Source organism: Trachemys scripta, chromosome 7 (assembly GCF_013100865.1).
Source record: "Trachemys scripta elegans isolate TJP31775 chromosome 7, CAS_Tse_1.0, whole genome shotgun sequence".
Classification (NCBI taxonomy): domain Eukaryota; kingdom Metazoa; phylum Chordata; order Testudines; family Emydidae; genus Trachemys; species Trachemys scripta.
Window position 1 is genome coordinate 53,363,534 of NC_048304.1, and position 20,067 is coordinate 53,383,600.

Here is a 20,067-nt window from a genome sequence, read left to right on the forward strand (position 1 = left end):
AGTGCAGAGTCACATTCTGCACCTCGTTTTACACCCATGCAACCCAAGTGATGGTAATGAGGCTGTGCAGGTGTCACTAAAGGTCTAATTTAGCATGCAGAATCACAGAACCAGTACTGCACCCATGCTAGTCTCTCTGGAGTGGGAATACAGCACGTGTCTGCTTTCTTGGATACAGATAGTCTCCCTGCAAAACACTCATCACAATATACTACGGCAATGGGTGCTGAATAAAACCCCCAAGGATTAGATTAAGATAATTAGATGATTCTAACATGCACAAAATGGTTGCCAATTTTAGTGGATCATCTCCTTTGAAATGATGCACCATCTGGTTTGTTTTGATGAATGCTTTCACCTGTCACGCCAGTGAGGGTCCTACCTTTCTGAATGACATTTCCACTCGAGTATCCCCGTTAAAGTTAAATTTAGCCACAGCATCTCCATACTCTAAAACCTGCATCGGGGCCAGCTTTTGGGGCTGGGCTTTTTCAGCTGGCGGAAGTAGCTGAAAGAAAGAAATGAAGTCCAATGACCCATCAGGAGCCCACAAGCTGGTGGCTCTGAGGCAGAGCTGTGGCTCTGGAATGAGAGCATTTCAAAAGGAAAGAGGTACCTCTATGTAGGAGCGTGGGAAGATGCCAACTCTGCCATGGTGTTCTCCTTCATACCAGTTCTGGTCAATCTGCTTGTAAATGTAAACGATGTCTCCTTTTTGCAGAGGAAGCTCCCTGTTAACAACATATTGGTTACAGCTGAACTGCATACTGTCCGCAAACAAAGCACAATGAATTTCACTGCAGGAGAGAGAGGCTGTGTATATTCACCCTGGACATCCGAAGTGCCATCCCTGCTGGGTATCTCACACTTTCCAGGGGGTCCCTATCAACCCAACTGCTGCAAGATGGGTTTGGGAAGAAGCATATAAATCACACTCAACCCTCTCATCTAGATGCTACCCTGTTGTTCTTACTATGAGATGCCAAGGGTTTGCTCACTGTCTGGGTGCATTGTGGGTATGGCCAGACGTTATTGAGCACGCTCCCTTTCACAAGCAGGGGAAAGGAAAGGCAAGCAAGTGTTAAAAAGTACTAGCCACTGGCTGCTGCTGCTGCTGGATAGGATGGGAGGAGAGAGGACCATGCCCACTTTCCTGCTTTGGGTTGGTCATTTCGCCTATACACTTGTTCACTTTGCAAGGAGATAAGTGGGCCAAGACCATTCTGAGAGAGTTTAGGAGGAAGCTAATTTGCTGATAATGGAAGCACCATATACATGACGCTCCATGGCCAGCCAGCCTTTGCAACGGTTACGGACTTTGCTTGGACCAGTCCAGCAGTGGGATTTGAACTTGGAAACTTCAGCAAGAAAAGCAGAAACCTTTTCAGCTTGAACGAAAGGACCAACTGTATCAGACTATCAAACCTCTTCTATGGGCCAGCCAACAGCGAATGACAAAAACCCACCCTGTCCTCTCCTACCATGGATGACACAAGCTCCTCTCTCTCTTGGCCACATCAAATGTATACAGTGAGCAGGTCAAAAACACTGTTCTCTCTGCAAGCTCAGGCTGGGATCTAAGCAACCAGTTGGGTTCTTCCTGCCTCTTAAAACACCACCAGTAATAAAGATACTGCAGTCGGGACACAACTGGCAGCTCCGCTTACAATGGATGAAGCGGAGTTGAATCCAGCTCACCCTCCAGCAGGGGCTAGCAGGAACAAATACTTGTTTGTTTCAGTGAAGCAACTGGATTTGCCTCAAAGACATACTGGGAGCAGATACACAGGGTATACAAAGCTATTCTACTGACTTGAAGGACTTGCTTTGAATTACTGGATCAAGAGACACTCCAGAAACATTAATCAATCTTATTATACATCCTAAATGTTGCATGATATGCAGAAAAAGCAGATAGAGAGAGACAGAAACAACCATATCCAGATATACTCACTTTAATGTCTGTGCTTTGAAGTCAAACTTGGCTCTACCAAGTCTCATCTAAAGATTGAAAACAAAACAACAATTATGTTTTCGACCCATTACTGAAAAGGCTATGGAAATGCTTCCCAGCCATTTCAAAGACTAGAACAAATCAGAAGGAATTGAAGGAAAATAAGCATGTGTCTAAAACTGTCTCAAGTTAGACATAAAGATAAATAGGATGTATTACGAGCACGTCTATCAACAGCTTTTAGGGTGTAATTTTGTTGGCTGATTAAAATGGTCCTAAAATATTTTGATAATTTTTAAGCTACTATGGCAATTACATAATAATATAAAAATAATTAGCAATTTTAGAAATAAAATAATTATAGTTGTTGATAATATAATAATCATAATAACTAATATCTTGCACTCACATGGCACCTTTCATTCTGAAAGATCCCAAAGCACTTTAAAAACAATGGGTTCATTTCTGGCCTCAGTTACACCCATGCAACTGAGGGCAAAAGTTAGTCCTGCACACAGGAACCACCTCACTCATCACTGAAATGCAGCCACCTCTGGGGTGAAATTAAACAGCTGCTGTTTAAACAGCACACAGCAATGATACACAACGGTTTAAGGCAGGAAGTAGCATTTGGCCACCTAAACACCCCAACTCTTATGAAAAGTGCCATGGGAGGACTTGAAAAGTATCTCCTTCTTTGTCTCTTTTAGAAGGACTAAATCATGTAATGTTTAGGAAACATGCTGGGACTTCTTCCAACCTTTCCTAGAGCAGTACTGAGCGTCTTTCAAAAGAAGGAGAACAGCATAATCTATTTCTAACAAAAATAGATGACAGTCACATGACCAGGATCAACAAGACATGAAGTTTCTAAGCATAAGGCACAGACAAGAAGACAATGTAGCAGTCTGATGCAAGGGATGTAAAATGCCTTTGATTCACTAAAAGTAGCTGATATTTAAACACATGCATCACAGGTATGCACCAGCAATTCTCAGCAGGCATGCTTTAACATATACAGCTTGGTATAGAGATATCAATTAATTTACCAGGCACAAGAGCCAAAGCAATTCTAAATGAAGCCAGAATGGGAAAAAAATTAAACATTCTCTGGAGAGCTAATGTCGGCCTAAAGCGCAACATTGTGAGAGGCGAATATTGCATTGGGTCAAGCAGCAGACTGAGGTAACTATAACAGACCTCTGACCCAGATTTCCTCTTTGCTGTATCGTCTACATTTAGGAGGTCCCCAAACCGCTCATTAGTGATAAACTGATGGTGGGTTGGAATAACCCCTGTGTGCCTTCTAGCTGCAATATCAGCTTCTTCTTGCTCACGTTTAAGTCGTCTCTGGTCCTCTAAAAGTTTCTGCCATAAAATTGCATAAAATGGGCAGTAAATCATCTAGTTTAGGGCATTTGAAAACTGCCAGCAAATGTAACTTTAATAAAAAACTTCAGAGGTGCCGGCAAATAGCAGCAGCTTTAGAGAAATATACAAGATCAATTTTATCAACAACACAATGGTTCCCAGTTGATTAGCTTGACATAGAAAATACATTGCATTACAGTGTATTTAAATGCAGATTATTGGTAGTTCTTAATGGGATCATTTACAATGAAACAACTCTGCATACCAAGGACCTGATCCAAAACCAATGAACGTCAAGGGGAGTCTTTCCACTGACTTCAATGAGCTTTGATCAGGCCCAGATGGTCATTTAGGCACCTAACTCCCATTGACTATCAATGGAAGTTGAGTGGCTAAATGCCCTTTGTGACTTTGCAGATCTCCCCCTAGCTGCTTATGGCTCACATAACAAACATCATCTAGTAAAACAAGTAATTCTCACTAACAAAAGTATTTCCAGCTTCCCCATCCTTTAGCAGATTAGTGGAAATGAAGGCCCTTGATCCTGCATTCCATGGGTGTGAGTGTCCATCCACCTAGATCTGACTGCAGGAGTGTGGTCCAAGCTTTGTGCTAACTCACCCAAGGGCCTTAAGTGCCAATGAATTCAGATAGTTGCTATTCATATATTTTACAATGCGAGGAGATAGCAAAAGATGTATTTGCACAGAAATTAAAAGGAGGGCTTAAAAATATTTCAAAGCAAGATGTTAAAATTATTCCAACTCAGAATGATAACGTGATTCTTCAATGAAAAAATATCTCCCAGATTAAGTCACTGGCTTTTCAGAGACGCAGATAGGTGGCTAATTAAAATTAGTAACCTCACAGAGTGCCAGTAGTTTGTATCTTTCTTCAATATTGAATTTGGCCAGTGTTTGGAAAGACTGTGTGGTTCCCTTATGATGTTAGTTTGTATATATACTGGCCAACAATTTCAAGGGGCTGGTGAATTTTGGGTGCCCAAACAGAGACATAGTAAAGATGCCTGGTTTTCAGAGAGAATATTCAGCACTTTCTGAAAATGAGACCCGTTTAAAATGTCTCAAAATTGGGAATATCCCAAATCACTACTTGCTTTTGAAAATCTTGTCTTTACTAATTAATACTTGACTGAAGAGACTTCGCTGACACCATTTTAGCTTATAGAAAGACCATTTTGCCCTCCTGTAAAGCACACCTGCTGAATTATAACAAACACAGTACATTCTCACTATATCGCCCTTCATTATTACGAACCTTTGGACATAACAAACGCAGTCCCTGGATCCCAACTACAGTCCCAGAGCCCCAGCCCCACTGTGAGGGGCTGACAGCCAATCACCTGGAGCCCCACTCCTGCAGGGGCTGACTGCCTGGAGCCCTGACACCCACAGCTGAAGTCGCAGATGCTATCTAAACTCACTCTCCATGACTGACTCCTAGCCTCAGGTATCATTATTAATAATAAATTAATGTAGCAAACACTTTTATCTAAGGCCACTTCGTTAACTTACATCAGCAGCGTATCATTCATTTTGATTGTCCTTTTGCTCTAATGAACCCCTGGCTATTATGAACAAAAGGCTTGGATTCCAACAGGTTCATTAGAGCAATGGTGTACTGTACGTCTCTAACAGATCTCAAAGTACTTTGCAAACATTAATGACCTCTCATATAATCCTTGCATGGTTGGTAAGTATTATTATCCCTATTTACATACTGGGTAAGTTGAGGCTCAGAGAGGTCAAGAAGAGACTAGCCCACGGTCGTACAGCAAATCAGTGGCAGATGCAGTAATAGAAATCTGGAGTCCCTTATTCTAACTACTACATAACACTTCCTCCATAAGTAGGTACAGAGATGCAGAGGCTATGTAAGGCCAAATGGTGTGCTTCCTGTATATTTAGCTGTTAGAAATGTTTCTAAACCACAAGGAAGGGCTTTACCTCTTTATCATCATGACGTCTACGAGTAATTTCTTCTGGAGTTTCCATGTAATCGACTGGTGCAAAATGCCTTGGTGATTCTGAATCTACTTCAAAACAACACAAGGCAGTTAAAAAACAAATGGACTTAACTTATTTCACCAGAAAGGAAAAAAAAATATTTTGACAGCACTACAATTTGCTTCCATTACAGTTGAAAGGATTTTCAATTGTTGTTGACCAAATTCTCAGTCAAATATTGATAATGTTTTGGAATTTTTTTTTCCCTTTTGGGCTGTACTTGTGAACACAGATTGAAACAAAGGATAAAACAAAGGTGGGAAAGCGAGTAAAAACATAAAAAGACTTTGTGAAGAAAATATTTGCTGCCATTGAAATAGGATTTAGCATATTACTGTCACCACCCATGCAAACACATACAAACATGATTGCACACTCAGAAACACAGAGACACAATTAGACCTGGAGGAACTGCTCCTTAGAAAACCAAATCAACTGGGTTGACGTATTCTATTCGCACATACGCAAGTGATACGGGATTAAGACTATCTCATTGCAAGATTCTCACATCCTAGGAATTGCCTTTGAGACAAACTGAGCTGGATGGCGATTAGAAAAGGCAGCAGAAATTGTTTTTCAGAAGTGCAACTGTTAACGAGTTCTGAACAAAAATGCTAAGCAAGACAGGCAAAGGACATCAGACACACGAGGAAAATGAGCATTGGGTGATGCAGAGGGGGGTCAACAAAAAATAGGGAGAAAAAAGCAAAGTGGGAAGACAGATAAAGTAACAGTGGTAAAGTACACAAATAGCCACCTCCAGGGTATGTCCTGAGTTCGCTTTGTGGGTTGTTGTTTCTATCCAAGCTGTGATAGAAAGTGTATGGAGCAATATTCCCATTATTAAAGGAGTCTGGCATATCAGCTCGGAGAACGGAGCTTTCTGGACTGGATTCCATACTGGGGAAATGGCTAAGCCTTTCCACAATGTCAAAGGAAGACAGGCGCCTGGGGGCCAGAGGTCTGTCTTCACAACACCGTTTGTGCAGGGAGTGGTGACTCTTTTCCGCCTGGCACCCTCGTGGCTGAGCTATGTTGTTCTGGTTCTCAGTGCTATATACCAGCGAGACTCCCAGGCAATCCGGGGGCGGAGTCTTTCTTGGGCTGTGCTGGAAGGGCTTTTTCAATCTGAAGGGAAGTGGGCTCATCAAATAGACATTTCTGGGGAGTGCGTGCCTGTCCCCCTGGGTGTCCCCTTTGAAACTGGGGTTCTTGGAGGCCTGGTGTTGCTCGTGCCTACGAATGGTGGTGAACCTGGTGTAGGAAGCCGGGCAAGCTCCTTTGCATTTGTTTAATTTATATTTCCGGGGCCCGTTGGCATGGCTGAGGCTGCCGCCGCTGTCGTTGGATGCGTTGGACTGGAGATCAGTCTCGTCCGTGCAAGCCGAGAGTGTGTCCATGGGGACAATGTCACTGAGATCTGACGCCAAGTCCTCCACGTTGCTGCAGGAGTGAGAGGAGTTGTCGGCCATGCTGGCAGCATCCTTTTCTTCTTGGTTTGGCTTTGGTGACTCCAGGAGGGATTCTGCTGAATAGGCCGAGCTCAGGCAGCTCTTAGACTGGGGAGAGGTGGGCGATTTGCTTTGCCCACTGGAGAAGTCGAGAGCGGGCATGGACCGGGATCTCTGGATCAGCTGCTCGAAGGCAGTGATGCGGGATGAGACAGTGTTTTTGGGGATTTGCTCTGAATTCTCCCGACCGGGGCTCTGCTCACTTCTGTCCCTCAGCTCATTCTCAAACTGGGATGCAATATCCCTCACGCTGCAGGATGAGATGGTGCCCAGGTGGATCCTAGACCTGTTGATCTGATGCATATTTTTATACAGCATTGTAAACTCCATCCCACTCTTCCTGGGAAGGTAGCCCTTCCTAGAACTGGTGCTGTACTCCTGTAGGCTCATAGTGCTGCTGGATTTGGTGACATATTCCTGCTTCGATTGCATTAGAAGGTTTTCTACACTTTCCCCATTGACCAGGAAAGCTTTTTTGTTATCAAACAAGGCACTGGAGCTACGAAGGTTCTCACAGCTTTGCGCTTTCTCATGAGGCAGCAGGATACCCTTTGTGCCCTGCACAAGAGCAGCAGGAGCTGCTAGTCTGGGTTTGAATTTGGAAGGGAGGATTTCAGTAATGCAGGCTTTTGCAGCTGATAAGGGCTTCTTATGTTTACATGCATGACCTAACATACTGGTATGACTAGCGTTAAAGGTTCGGCTATTAACTGAAGAGGGTGCAATCATATGAGCATTCCCACCTTTACGATCCACTGGTAAGCATGCAGAATAAAATAAATACAACCTGTTAGCTTAAATGCTGGAAAGCTATTGAGAAAGGAGAGATAACATGCTTGGATGTCACAAAATGAACTTTAAAAAACTGGTGTTCAAAAGAAAGAAAAAAGCAGAGACAATGCACAAGCCACGCTATAAAAGCGAGTGCAAAGATACAGCAAAATTCTGCAATGCTGTGGAGTTTCTAAAATCAGAAGCAGGTCTAGATTCAGGCCAGGAGCACTTGTAGGGCCCAATCCTGCCAAATGTTGAGCATCCTCCACACCATCCAAGAGACAACTCAGCATCTAGCAGAATGTGGGCCTTAGCAGGGATGCAGAGGGATTAATATTGCAAAAGCAGCCTCACTGTGAGCCAGTGATCAGACCAACCATGGTCCTGCCCACGCAACAGCTGCCAAGTAAATTATTCCTGCCAGGGTCAGGCAAGCCAGGGAGCATCTGCACTAAAACAAATGAACCAATCTGCTGGCCCTCGGCAGTTGTGCTCGCTGGGGACTGGCTGAGTATGCTCTCTGCACCCTTTGCACAGCTATGTTTGCTGAAAGCAGCTGGGAGTGGGAGATGAAGAACGAAACTCCCAGGTGTGATATGCTATTTTGTAGGAGGATTGGCTTGGAAAACAAAAGAACCAGCTCCTTTGCCCCCAGCCATTTTTAGCTTACAACCAGCTCAGAGATGCATCAGGCTTCTTGCCTGTCCCAGTATACTGCAAACTCCAAGGTGGAGGCTCAACAGTGCCACCAGTCTCTGCTGGGCTGGCTGCTCTCTTTGTATCTCATGAGCTCCAAGGCAATTGCCAGGTCAAGAGGCGTCCCATGTGTCTTTGAGTCAGGAGAGCCCCAGAGTGCATGGTGAAATGCAGACGTGTTCAGACCACCAGACACTGCTTGACCTGATCAGACTGCACACCAGGAACAGCAGCAACAGCAGCATGGCAGAAAGAGGACATGGGGGTGCTGCAGTTAGGAAGGAAAAGGGGAAGGTGGTGTTGGCCGACTGTTAGCAGTTGGAAAGAGGGAGACAGAAATAAGGGAAAGCAAAGGGAAGAGTCCTGACCCTGTTGGTAAGCTGGAGTTCGTTGGGGATTGGGTTAAGGGAAAGCGTGGCCAGGCTCGGTGGGGAGAGAAAAGCGGACGAAAGGCAGAGAAGGAGAGAGGAATGACAGGTAGACCTCACGAGGTTTGGATAAGGACCCAACCGCCCTTGGCAGTTCACCCACCTCACCGTGTGTAATGGAGGGAAGAGGTCAGTGCTCTGCTGACCTACCTTTAGTGGAAGCAGAGCTAGAAGGACGTTTGAGACCGCTTAGTCCCTGCAGCGGGATATCGCCACCTTCCAGCACACTTTTGTAAATCTGCCTTTCATTCTCCAAGCCAGCAGGGTCCGCTGGTGCTGGTTCCAGCTCTCTCCTTGCTGTCTGGTAGCTGGGTAAATAGGCTGAGCTAGAATATGGGTTAAAAAAGAAAAGAAAGACTGATTTCTCTCTCTTACTGTGTGCTTAGAGAGCATCATGAGCAGGTCAGAGGAGATCACTCATGAACCCGTGCTCAGCAGTGCCTGTGATTCTTACACCTCTGCATGTCAATACAGCGGAGGTCAGATTTCTAGCTGAAGACCATGAACATATTGAAATCACACTTGAAATACTTAGCATTGCTATAGCATCCTCCATTCCACTGTCTCAAGGAGCTGTACAAGCTACACCTCTCTTCACACCCAAGAGACAGGGAAGTATTATCCCCGTGTTTTATAGATGGGGAAATGGAAGTACAGAGAGGGTAAGAGATTTGTCTAAGGGCAGATCTACACTACAGCCAGGATCGACGATCTGAGATTGATCCACCAGCGGTCGATTTAGCGGGTCAAGTAAAGACCCGCCAAATCGACTGCATATCGCTGTCCAGTCGACCCCTGTACTTTACCCCTGACAAGAAGAGTAAGGTAAGTCGACGGGAGATTTTCTCCCGTCGACTCCTCGTGGTGTAGACCCTGCAGTAACTCGACCTAAGGTACATTGACTCCAGCTACATTATTCATGTAGCTGGAGTTGTGTTGCATAGGTCGATTTACCGCGTTAGTGTAGACATAGCCTAAAGTTACTCAGTAGTTCAGTGGCCAGACTGGGAACAAAAAACAGCACCTAAGCTTCTGCTCTAACCACTAGTCCTTGCTGCCTCCCATTCACAAATAGAATAGACTGTTTCAAATTTGAAACAGTCTATTCCTGAGGTTAAATTCTGCCCCAACCTGCATGGCAGATCTCAGTTCTTGCATTCTTTTCTGCCCACATGCACAGAGCTCCCCTATAGGGAGAGCAGAATATTGGAGGCCAGATCTGCCAGGCAGATGCAAGAGCAGAATTCTGTCCCTGGCATTAGACTGAGATTTATGTTAAAAATAGATATGACTTCATTTGCTTAGGCCAACAGAAACTAAGGTGATTGATTACAACTCCATGCAGGCCAAGGTTAAGGAATCTCCCCAAAGGCATGAATCTGAGAGGTAGTTTGCTACATAGTATTATTCCTACAGCTCACTGTTCTCTCCCAGATACAAAAGGTCAGCATTGCCACAGTATAAATGACTTTTTCAGAGGCAGAAGACATGCTAAGCAGTCAAGCAGGTTGTGTGTTTCATAAGAGCAGACTTCATCTGATATCAGTGCTTGATAGGGTTGCCAGGTGTCCGGTTTTCGACCAGAACGCCCAGTCGAAAAGGGACCCTGGCGGCTCCAGTCAGCACGGCTGACCGGGCCGTTAAAAGTCCTGTTGGCAGGGCTGGCAGGCTCCCTACCTTGCTCAGCGCGGCTCCCTGGAAGTGGTGACATGTCCCTCGGGTCCTAGGCAGAAGGACAGCAACGGGGGCTCCGTGCGCTGCCCCTGCCCCACTCAGAGCGCTGGCTCTGCAGTTCCTGTTGGCCAGGAAGTGCAGCCAACGGGAGCTGCAGGGGCAGCGCCTGCGGGCGGAGGCAGTGCACAGAGCCACTTAGCTGCACCTGTGCCTAGGCGCCGAGGGACATGTTGCCACTTGCGGGGAGCCACCTGACATGAGTGCCACCCAGAGCCTGTACCCCAAAACCCCTCCCACTCTCCAACCCCCTGCTCCAGTCCCCTCCCACATTCCAAACCCCTTGGCCTCGACCTGGAGCCCCCACTTGCACCCCAAACCCCTCATCCCCAGCTGGAGCCCTCACCCACCCTTGCACTCAACCTCCTGCCCCGATCCCCCTCCCGGAATGTGAACCCGGCATTTCTGGCCCCAGCACAGAGCCCACACCCCCAGCCCAGAGCCCATACCGTCCCACACACAAACTCTTTCCTGGAGCCTGAACCCCCTCCTGTGCCCCAACCCCTGCCCCAACTCAGAACCCCCTCCCGCATGCCGAACCCCTCGGCCTCAGCCTGGAGCCCCCTCCCGCACCCTGAACCCCTCATTTTTGGCCCCATCCCAGAACCCACACCCCCTGCCTCAGCCTGGAGCCCTCTCCCACACTCTGAACCCCTCTGCCCCACCCCCCAGCCTGAAGCCCCCTCCTGCACCCCAAACCCCTCCTCACCAGTCCCTCCCCGGAGCCCGCACTCCCAGCTGGAGCCCGCACCCCAACCCCATCTCAGCCTGGTGAAAATGAGCAAATGAGTGAGGGTGTGGGAGAGTGAGTGACAAAGGGAGAGGGGATGGTGTGAGCGGGGGCAGAGCTTCGGTGAAGGGGCGGGGTAGGGGGCAAGAGTGTTCCGTTTTGTGCAATTAGAAAGTTGGCACCCTAGTGCTTGAGCATCTTCAGCCAGACACTGCACAATGACAATAATAATAATAAGAAGATGAAATCTTATTATAACAAAGCTATACTGGGGACAAAGTATGACTCCTGGTAAGTTAAAAAAAAAATCAGATCATTTACTGATTTGAGGAAACCATTAGAAAGTAGGCTAAGATCCCACGATTCCCAGATGTATATCTGATTTGTGTTAGCAGCAATAACATACCAACAGATGTGTGTGTGTGCTTGGTTACTTGGGAGGGACATGGTGCCTGATGGGTACAGCTTCTTTCAATGCCTCAGAAAGCCATTAATGGAGTTGGAATTACAAGACATTTTGTCCTTTCAAAGGATTTCAGTTCCTGGATGGGGGAGGAGATCATGAGAAGACCAGATCTCCCATTAGTTAGGGCCCTGGGTAATAACAGAGCTAGTGAAAAACAAAATACAAAGAAAGAAGGGAATTCGGTGGCTCCCAGGCAAAACTCCTATTGGCTTCAATGGGACCCACAGCCAGAACCACAGAATGGGTATCACAAACACAGCACTATTCAGCCTGAGTCAGGTTTACCCCAATGTCTGGTTGTCAGGTTCCTGAGGAGCCCAAATGGGCAGCCCCAGTGATTACAGGCTGATATTTACTCCCCCGAGGTTCATGACCTGGGAGCGGGAAATATTTTAGCCCAGTAATTAAAGACCAATGACCCAGACGATCCTCTCTTGGGGAAACAGCTGTGGGAGAGGAAGTGTCTGGGAGACTCCCATTGGCCCATTGTTGACTTCTCCCCCATCATTGCCCACCCTGTGAAACAGGCTGCAGGGACTATCCATAGGAGGCCAGAGCCATCTGCATGGAGGCGCTATGACTCTGGCTTTGGCAGCCAGCAGCATCCCTGTGCCATGACAGCTCTGCTCCACTGGAGCCACACTACAAAGGATTCTCTGGCCCATGATCACCCAGGGGAGAGGTGTGGCTCTGCAGAAAAGACAGTAAAGCCCCAGGCAGCATTACCTTTTCCACCTAAGCTCCACAGGGCTGGAAGGGGAACAACATATGACTCCTCCCAGGCTACCCATCCCATCCTCCACCTTCCCCTCCCCCAGCACAGATCCCCAAGTGCTTCAATGGGGGCAGGAAGAGAGGGGAGCCTGTGCTGCTAGAGGTAGCACCCCCATGCTCTTCCACAGGGGCAGATCCATGTGCAGAGAATACCTTCCCCCCTGCATGCAAATCTAGAGAGAATGATCCTACCCCATGAGCTGAGAAAAAATATCATTTCCTTAAAACATTTACTGTGGGTGCAGTGTTTGGAGGTAGTCATCTAAACAGCACAGATGTGGTGGGAGTAAGTGAAGTGCCATCATTTAAAAATCTAGCCTTGGTGCTACATAATACAATGTAATTATATGTACATCTACATAACTTCACATATTAATGTGTATTCAGACTTTTGACCATTGTACCGACAGTAAATATTGTGAGGAGAATAGATACATATGGGAAACTGATTAAACATAATTCATTAAAAAAAATTAAAATGAAACAAACACTTAATCTATATAACTAGTAATTATGAGATTATAACCACTCCACAGAATTCAAGGGAGGCCAAATTCAGGAATTTTGGTTCACCCCCCTCACCAATAATGAGCGTATCATTTATTTATGGAGAGCCCAACTGAACTCCTACAGCAGTCAATGGTGGAGTTTCCTTGGACTTTGGTGAGAATTGGGTAGGGTCCTGATGGAAGAATGAAGCATACTGATTTCAGCTGATGGAAGTGATCCAGGAAAGTAGGAGTCAAGGTTATCTGATGTAAGGGAAAGACTTAAAAGACTTGGAACTCTTTGAGTGCAGTCAGGAATTCAGAATCCTTACCAGCCATTGCCAAACATAAGCGACACTTATATATTTTGCAACACACTCTGATGTTGTTTAGTGTTATTAGCCTTCCTTTGCGAAAATAAAAATTAAAAAAAAAAATATCATGAAATAATGGACTTGATAAGGCCAGGACATCTTCCAAATTATGATAATGGAAGGAAATTCCTTTGCAAAGTGAACCCAGGCAAAAGGGAACTGTATAGAATTCCAAAACCACATATCATAAAAGGTCAAGGAAGATGAATATACATGAAATTTGCAGACATCAGAGGGGAAAACATGCTCTTCCTTACTCCCCATCCATCTGGATTGTATAAGTGTGCCTAGATGGAATACTACACATTTGTTTCAGTTAAAGAGAATAACAGGTTAGCAGGGAGGTGCTGGATCCCCAGTGGTGGTAAATTGGCACATCTGGCTCTGGAATTTCCCTCCATCTTTTACAGTAAACTGGCTCCATCTGCAATGCATCTGGACAGAGCACATCTCCTATTGAATCTTCCTCTAAAATAGCAGCATAAAATTGTAGTCTGAGAATTATTTAATTGCTTTCTTTGCCTAGAAAGTTGGAGCATTCAACTCATTGGAACATTTGCAATCAAGATGACTAGACATTTTATGTCCCATATAGTATGATCAATTATTTGTAAATTTAATGTAAGAGGAAGTTACAGTTTTGTTTGCTTTTTAAATAGAAGGCATGTAGAACAATGATCATTTCTTGTTTGAGTACCACTAAATAATAATTATACAATAACTTCCAACTTAATTCAAAACTATATAGCTGACCTTCTACCCTCAACTAATTCACAAATATCATGCTAATATTATCTGCATGTGTCACCAGAAAGAACCACTTCCAACATCCTAACAGAAAAGTTCCATAACTGTGAAACAAAACAAACAAGTGGTTCTAAAACTTACTAGGATGAATGGTCTGAAGACGTTTCCAGAGGAGTGCTGCTTGCTGTACTCTGCAGAAGTCCAAACAAAGAAGTCATTGATACACAAAGAGATGCAAAGAGAAAGAAAAAGCCTTGCTTAAGTCATTGTTCAGCTATACTGGCCTTCAGAAAACATTGAGATTTCAGTTTAAATGCAGTCTAATACAGCAATGTCTCTGCAGAAGACCAACAATTTTCTTGGGGCCCTTCAGGGCAGCAGCAGGTTTTAAGCATAGCCGATGACTTTTCACCGTGCCTACTCTATTGTCTGCAAATGAGTCATTGTGAATAAAGCCAAAAGCTAGAAAAGAGAACCAGCCGGGCCAGGACCAGGAGACACATGCTTATAATTATTTCCCCAAGCTTTCCCCCTATACCCTCCGCCCCCGTTTTCTTTAAAGGTACATCACATTTCTGCAGCATAATACATTCCTCAGCGTTCAAATCAATATCATCCTGCTAACAAGAAAAGAAATGGCTAAGCCCAGGTTCCTTCCTTAAGGTGCAATGCCAGCTGCACAGCTTCAGTAGCAAAAGCCAGCTCCCATCGGCTCACTTTTAATCCAGCTAACGCTTCCTAGGCACATTGTTTAATAATTTGAGGCAATTTGGGAAGAAATACTATGTTTACCTTTTAGTCTATCTCTCCCCCTGTCCCCATATATAGATTCATAAACTGGAAGAAATGCAGATGATATACAAAAGCTAATGAGGTCTTTGAAAGAGCAGCTTCCAAGTCCCAATCAAAATTATTGTAGCTTTAAAATAATAAAATAAAATAAAATAATAAAATAATAGGAGCATTACCGAATTAATCTTTCTAGTCTAGGATTAGTTCTCATCAGGACAGCAGCGATAGCTACCCTGCTCAAGAAGGCCGCACTGATTGCAGCTTAAGGACAGTTGCATAAAATCTCTTGCAAAAAATCCAGATCTTAGGGTAGGCACAGCATCCTGACATAAGAGTGGGGTATGTGTGAAAAAAATGTGGGAAGGCAGATCGCTTGAAAGGCACAAGATGGTGACATGACGTCAACCAAGAATTTAAAGCCGATTGCCGCTGCCTATTCATGTGAAAAATAGTGAGGGGGTTTTGTAGAGACACCAAACTCCAAACAAACCCTAGAAAAGGTGGAGGGGGAGGGGGAAACACTGTAGCTGAAATGGATTTCGAGCCAGATTCTCAGCATCATGTTTTATCATTTCTGACAGCTACACAGCAAGCCATGCAATCAGAATGGTTGGGGCATTATGTACCCCAGCCCTGTTTAATAATCATACAGCAGTGAATAGAGAGAGCAGAGAGTTGGGAAACAGGGATTGGCAGCATGAAAAGAAGAGGAAATACCTTCGATGGCTTTTTATCTGGCGCTTTATAAAGCTTCTCCATTTGTTCTAAATCTGCCTCTAACTCAGTCTGGTAGAGGTAAATGTCTTTTTCTAGATCAGTCTGGTTAAAGAAGGAGAAGAAGAATGGGAAAAATAATGCTTAGGGTTAGGGGAAAACAAAGGAATGTTAATTTTGAAATAAAAGAGCCTTTTTATTAAAAAAAAAAAAAGACAAAGATGGTATGGATAAGACACAGAAATTCACCAGGAATTAATCACTTTTCAATAATCACAGATACAATGGTTGTAGGCATTTAATATTTACATTCAGAGATGCACCAGGCCTGCTGGAATCTAATTGTAAAAACCTTAAGTATCATAAAACCCACCTGTAAAAAAACCAAACAGATGATACTGTAACATTGATGCAATATGCTGTTAGTACAATTATCATTGCAGGTCAAGAACACAAAACAACCACTCATCTTTATGGTAGATTATGTTTTAAGGACTGCTTATTGAAACGATTTACCGGCCAACTTAATTGTTAGGATAATGAGTTCATGCCAAATTAAAAAAAATAGAGTCACCACCCACACACACTCATAAAACCCAAACGATGCCAGATTAAAAAAAAAAAAACCACACACACACACACAGCATACTGTGGTACAACATATGTGAGATAGAATTACCTTTCTATCCTCCCTAGTAAGTATAGAGCAATCTCCAGGAGTATAATCCCATATCTTTTTTGGAGGCTGATGGAAAGCAGAGGAGGAAATGAGGAAATGAAGATAAGGAAAGACATCACAGAGAATATGGAAACTGGATTAGAACACAGAGGGATCATTAGGGATTTGCATCAATACTGAAAATAAAATTAAAAAAAAAAAAGAGAGAGAAAAAAAAAGGGCAATCTGCTGTAGCACAAATACCAAAAGATTATGGAAGGCCAAGGGCACATGCACAATTTAGGGAGAGGTGTTTTAAATACTGTCTGAAGCCATTTTTTATTTTTATAAGATGTTTTCATGGATTTTGCACCACCCAGAGGGAAGGCACAGGCAGTTGTAAAGCATTCTAAACAAAAAACACCCCAAAACCCAACAAAACAACAAAAAAGAAATCACAATAAGAATAAAGGTGTTTTCTTGCTCATTCTTCTTTTCAAAAGGAAGGGGTAGAACAATGGCCTTTCATAAATAAAAAGGAGATATATTTCCCTCCTCCATCCCCGCTCCCAACTGTGAATACATACCATGTTAATAAATGGCTGAATTTCCAGTGTTGGCATTGTAGAGCAATGAGAATGCACAGGTGTTATTTTTCATTTCACCTTTTTGGGAGGATGTGGGGGTAATGAACTTTGCAAAAGAAAATTCAACCTACATTTTATGGCTTTGGGGTTTTTGTTTGTTTGTTTTTAACTATGGTGGGATCCGTAATGTTGCAGAGGCCTGTTCGGAATGAAATCCTTTTGTCATGATTTCCCTTGCTAATTGGATAATGCCATGCTACACACATTTCCCAACAGCACAGCTCCCATGGGTGACGCAGCTGCAGAGACTGTCTATTCTCTCTCAGTGAATCCAGAATAAACTTACTGATCACGTTACCAAACAGAAAAAAAAACTGCTTCTTGTTTTACAAACAGAGCACAGTCCTAGGTGTTTACACTGTTCACACGGCTGTGGTATCTGAGCACCTGAGAGTCATTGAGAGAGACTAGAGAGAGTTCACCAATGTCAGTTTTACTGGAGGTGGAATTGAGCAGCAATCTTGCTCTGAAGTTCGGCTCCTGATCTGAATTTCTCCAAAGTTCTGGGATTGCCTGGATCTGGGTTTCTGGATTGAGCATATTTCTACTTTTTACTGCCACCTTTTGGGCTGCAGACACTATAAATGGCTATTATGAATCCCAAGAGGTCTGTTGTTGACAGTCATCAGTGTTTAGGGCTATGGAAGACAGTCTTGCAGAGTCAATGCGGGTCTCCCTTTCCCCAACCCCCGCTTCCCAGTATTGGAGCAAAGAGCCAAACTGCAACTGCCTGGGTGAAGGTGCTGGTGTGCGTTTGACAAGCCAATGGAACTATTGACTGAATGTTATATTCTGTGGACAAGTGGCTGCACAGCTATCGCACTACCAGGAGCTGCCGCGGGAGGGCATCAGAAATTTTCAAGACAGAAATATGAGGAAGCAGCTACAGGGGATACCTAGAAGCCCCAGACCACAAGACAGACTGGGCTAACAATGCTATCACTGTGTACTTAGGGTCAAATGTTTAACTGCAGTGATTCTCATTCACATGCATAAGGTTAAGATGATGGAAAGGATTCCTCCACCAGGATCCCTTCGGATTAACTTAATTTCTTCTGAATGCAGGAGAGAAGGGAGGCAGTCGTGGGAGGGATGGATGGAAGTCTTTGGCAGGACTGTAGCAAGAAGGCCATTGGTGGGTCTGCAGCAGGAGCTGGAAGGCATTGGTGGGCCTTGCTTCTTCTTATCTTCATTTTTCTACTTAGACCCCTTGCAGGTTCATTAATGCAGGGGGAACTTCTCAGTGCTATCTACCCAAGTGGTTGCAAAAAACAGTTACCTACCTTTCATAATGGTTGTTCTTCGAGATGTGTTGCTCATGTCCATTCCATGTCATGTTAGTTGTGCATGCGCTGCATGCAACATTGCCGGAGAGTTTTCCCACAATGTTATTGTTAGCGTTGGCTCTATTGCCCCTGGAGGCCTGCACTCATGTGTCACTATAAGGGTGCCACCAGCCCCTCGCCCTCTCAGTTCCTTCTTGCCGTCAACTCCAATGGCAAGGTAGAAGGGAAGGTCATGGAATGGACATGAGCAACATATTTTGAAGAACAGTAGTTACGGAAAGTTAGTAATCGTTTTTTCTTCATTGAGTGCTTGCTCCTGTCCATTCCATGTCAGGTGACTCACAAGCAGTGTCCTTGGAGATGGGCTACGAAATCGTGAGCATGCCAACTGTAACACAGCTCTTCCAAAATTGGCATCATCTCTGGCCAGTTGGGTGATGGCATAGTGGGACGCAAACATGTGAACCAATGATCATGTCACAGCCCTGCAGCTGTCCTGGATCAGAATGTGTGCCATGAAAGCTCCTGAAGATGCTTGCGCTCTCGTAGAATGGGCCTTCATGATAGCCGGAGGCAGGACCTTTGCTTGTTCAAAGAAGGCCTGGATACAGGCTGTGATCCAGGATGATCCTCTGGGATGACTCCAGGAGACCCTTTATTCTATCTGTGATAGCAACAAAAAACTGCGTAGATTTGTGGAAGGGACTTGTCCTGTCAATATAAAAGGCTAGTGCCCTTCTAACGTCCAGGGAGTGTAAGCGTCGTTTCTCTCCTGTCTTGTGCAGTTTCGGGAAGAAGACAGGCAGGAAAATGTCTTGGTTGACATGAAACTGCAACACCACCTTGGGTAGAAAGGCTGGGTGGGGACACTGTTGGACCTTATTTCTGAAGAAAACAGTATAGGGAGGCTCCAAGGTCAACTCAGAAACTCTCCTGGCTGAAGTGATTGCTACCAGGAAAGCAGCCTTCCACGAGAGAAGCAGCAAGGAGCAGGACGCCAAGGACCTAGACAAAATCAGGTTTAAGTCCCAAGGTGGAACTGGGTCATGAACCTGTGGGTAGCGCCTCTCCAACTCCTTGATGAACCTGCTCATCATCTCCTGGGCAAAGACCAAGTTGTCTTGGATTGGGGGTGGGAACGTTGAGATGACTGCTAATGAACCTTGATTGATGACAATGAAAGACCTTAGAGATACTCTAAGATGAACTGCAAGGAGGGATAGCTCAGTGGTTTGAGCACTGGTGTGCTAAAACCAGGGTTGTGAGTTCAATCCTTGAAGGGGCCATTTAGGGATCTGGGGCAAAAATCTGTCTGGGGATTGGTCCTGCTTTGAGCAGGGGGTTGGACTAGATGACCTCCTGAGGTCCCTTCCAACCCTGATATTCTATGATTCTATTCTATGAGGCCTGTGCTGGGCAAAGGCTCCACTTGGCCATCCAGCAAGTGAAGCATTTCCACCTGGCTAGATAGGTGGCCTCTGGTAGAGGGCATTCTGCTACCTAGCAAAACCTGATGGATCTGCTTTGAGCATGCCCTCTCCTCTGGATTTAGCCAGGCAGCAGCTATGCTGTCAAGTGTAGGCCTATGAGGTTCGGATGAAGGAGCCTTCCGTGATCCTGCAGTATCATGTCTGGTCTGAGAGGGAGGAGCCATGGAGATGCGACAGAGATCTAGGAGCATACCCAATCAATGCTGGCGAGGCTATGCTGGGTCGACCAGGATAACCTTCGCCTTGTCCCTTTTGATCTTTAGTAGAGCCTTGCAAACTAGGGGAATCAGAGGGAAAGAGTACAGCAGGCTGTCTAACCATGATCATAGGAAGGCATCTGAGAGAGAACCTTTGCCTTGACCGAACCTTGAGCAAAAGCAGTGACATTTCCTGTTCTGCGTGGTGGCGA

At 44.9% G+C, this 20,067-nt stretch overlaps 1 protein-coding gene across 50 annotated transcripts in view; it reads right to left on the minus strand.

Annotated features, from left to right (window-relative positions):
* The window catches only part of SORBS1 (sorbin and SH3 domain containing 1), a 210,460-nt gene that overhangs the window by 27,170 nt on the left and 163,223 nt on the right, over positions 1 to 20,067 (minus strand). For 40 of the 50 annotated variants that reach the window (XR_004646670.1, XR_004646672.1, XR_004646671.1 and 37 more), the window contains 9 exons: positions 16,257 to 16,322; positions 15,581 to 15,682; positions 14,213 to 14,262; positions 8,912 to 9,087; positions 5,293 to 5,378; positions 3,155 to 3,322; positions 1,955 to 2,001; positions 617 to 731; positions 383 to 508 (listed from right to left, as the gene is read on the minus strand). Coding sequence is in view for 46 of the 50 variants with exons in the window: in XM_034777802.1 (XP_034633693.1) it covers positions 383 to 508; positions 617 to 731; positions 1,955 to 2,001; positions 3,155 to 3,322; positions 5,293 to 5,378; positions 8,912 to 9,087; positions 14,213 to 14,262; positions 15,581 to 15,682; positions 16,257 to 16,322 (936 nt within the window). In the remaining 4 variants the exon portion in view is untranslated. The remainder of the gene's footprint in view (positions 1 to 382; positions 509 to 616; positions 732 to 1,954; positions 2,002 to 3,154; positions 3,323 to 5,292; positions 5,379 to 8,911; positions 9,088 to 14,212; positions 14,263 to 15,580; positions 15,683 to 16,256; positions 16,323 to 20,067) is intronic. The other 10 variants (XM_034777815.1, XM_034777796.1, XM_034777825.1 and 7 more) reach the window with 4 other exon arrangements.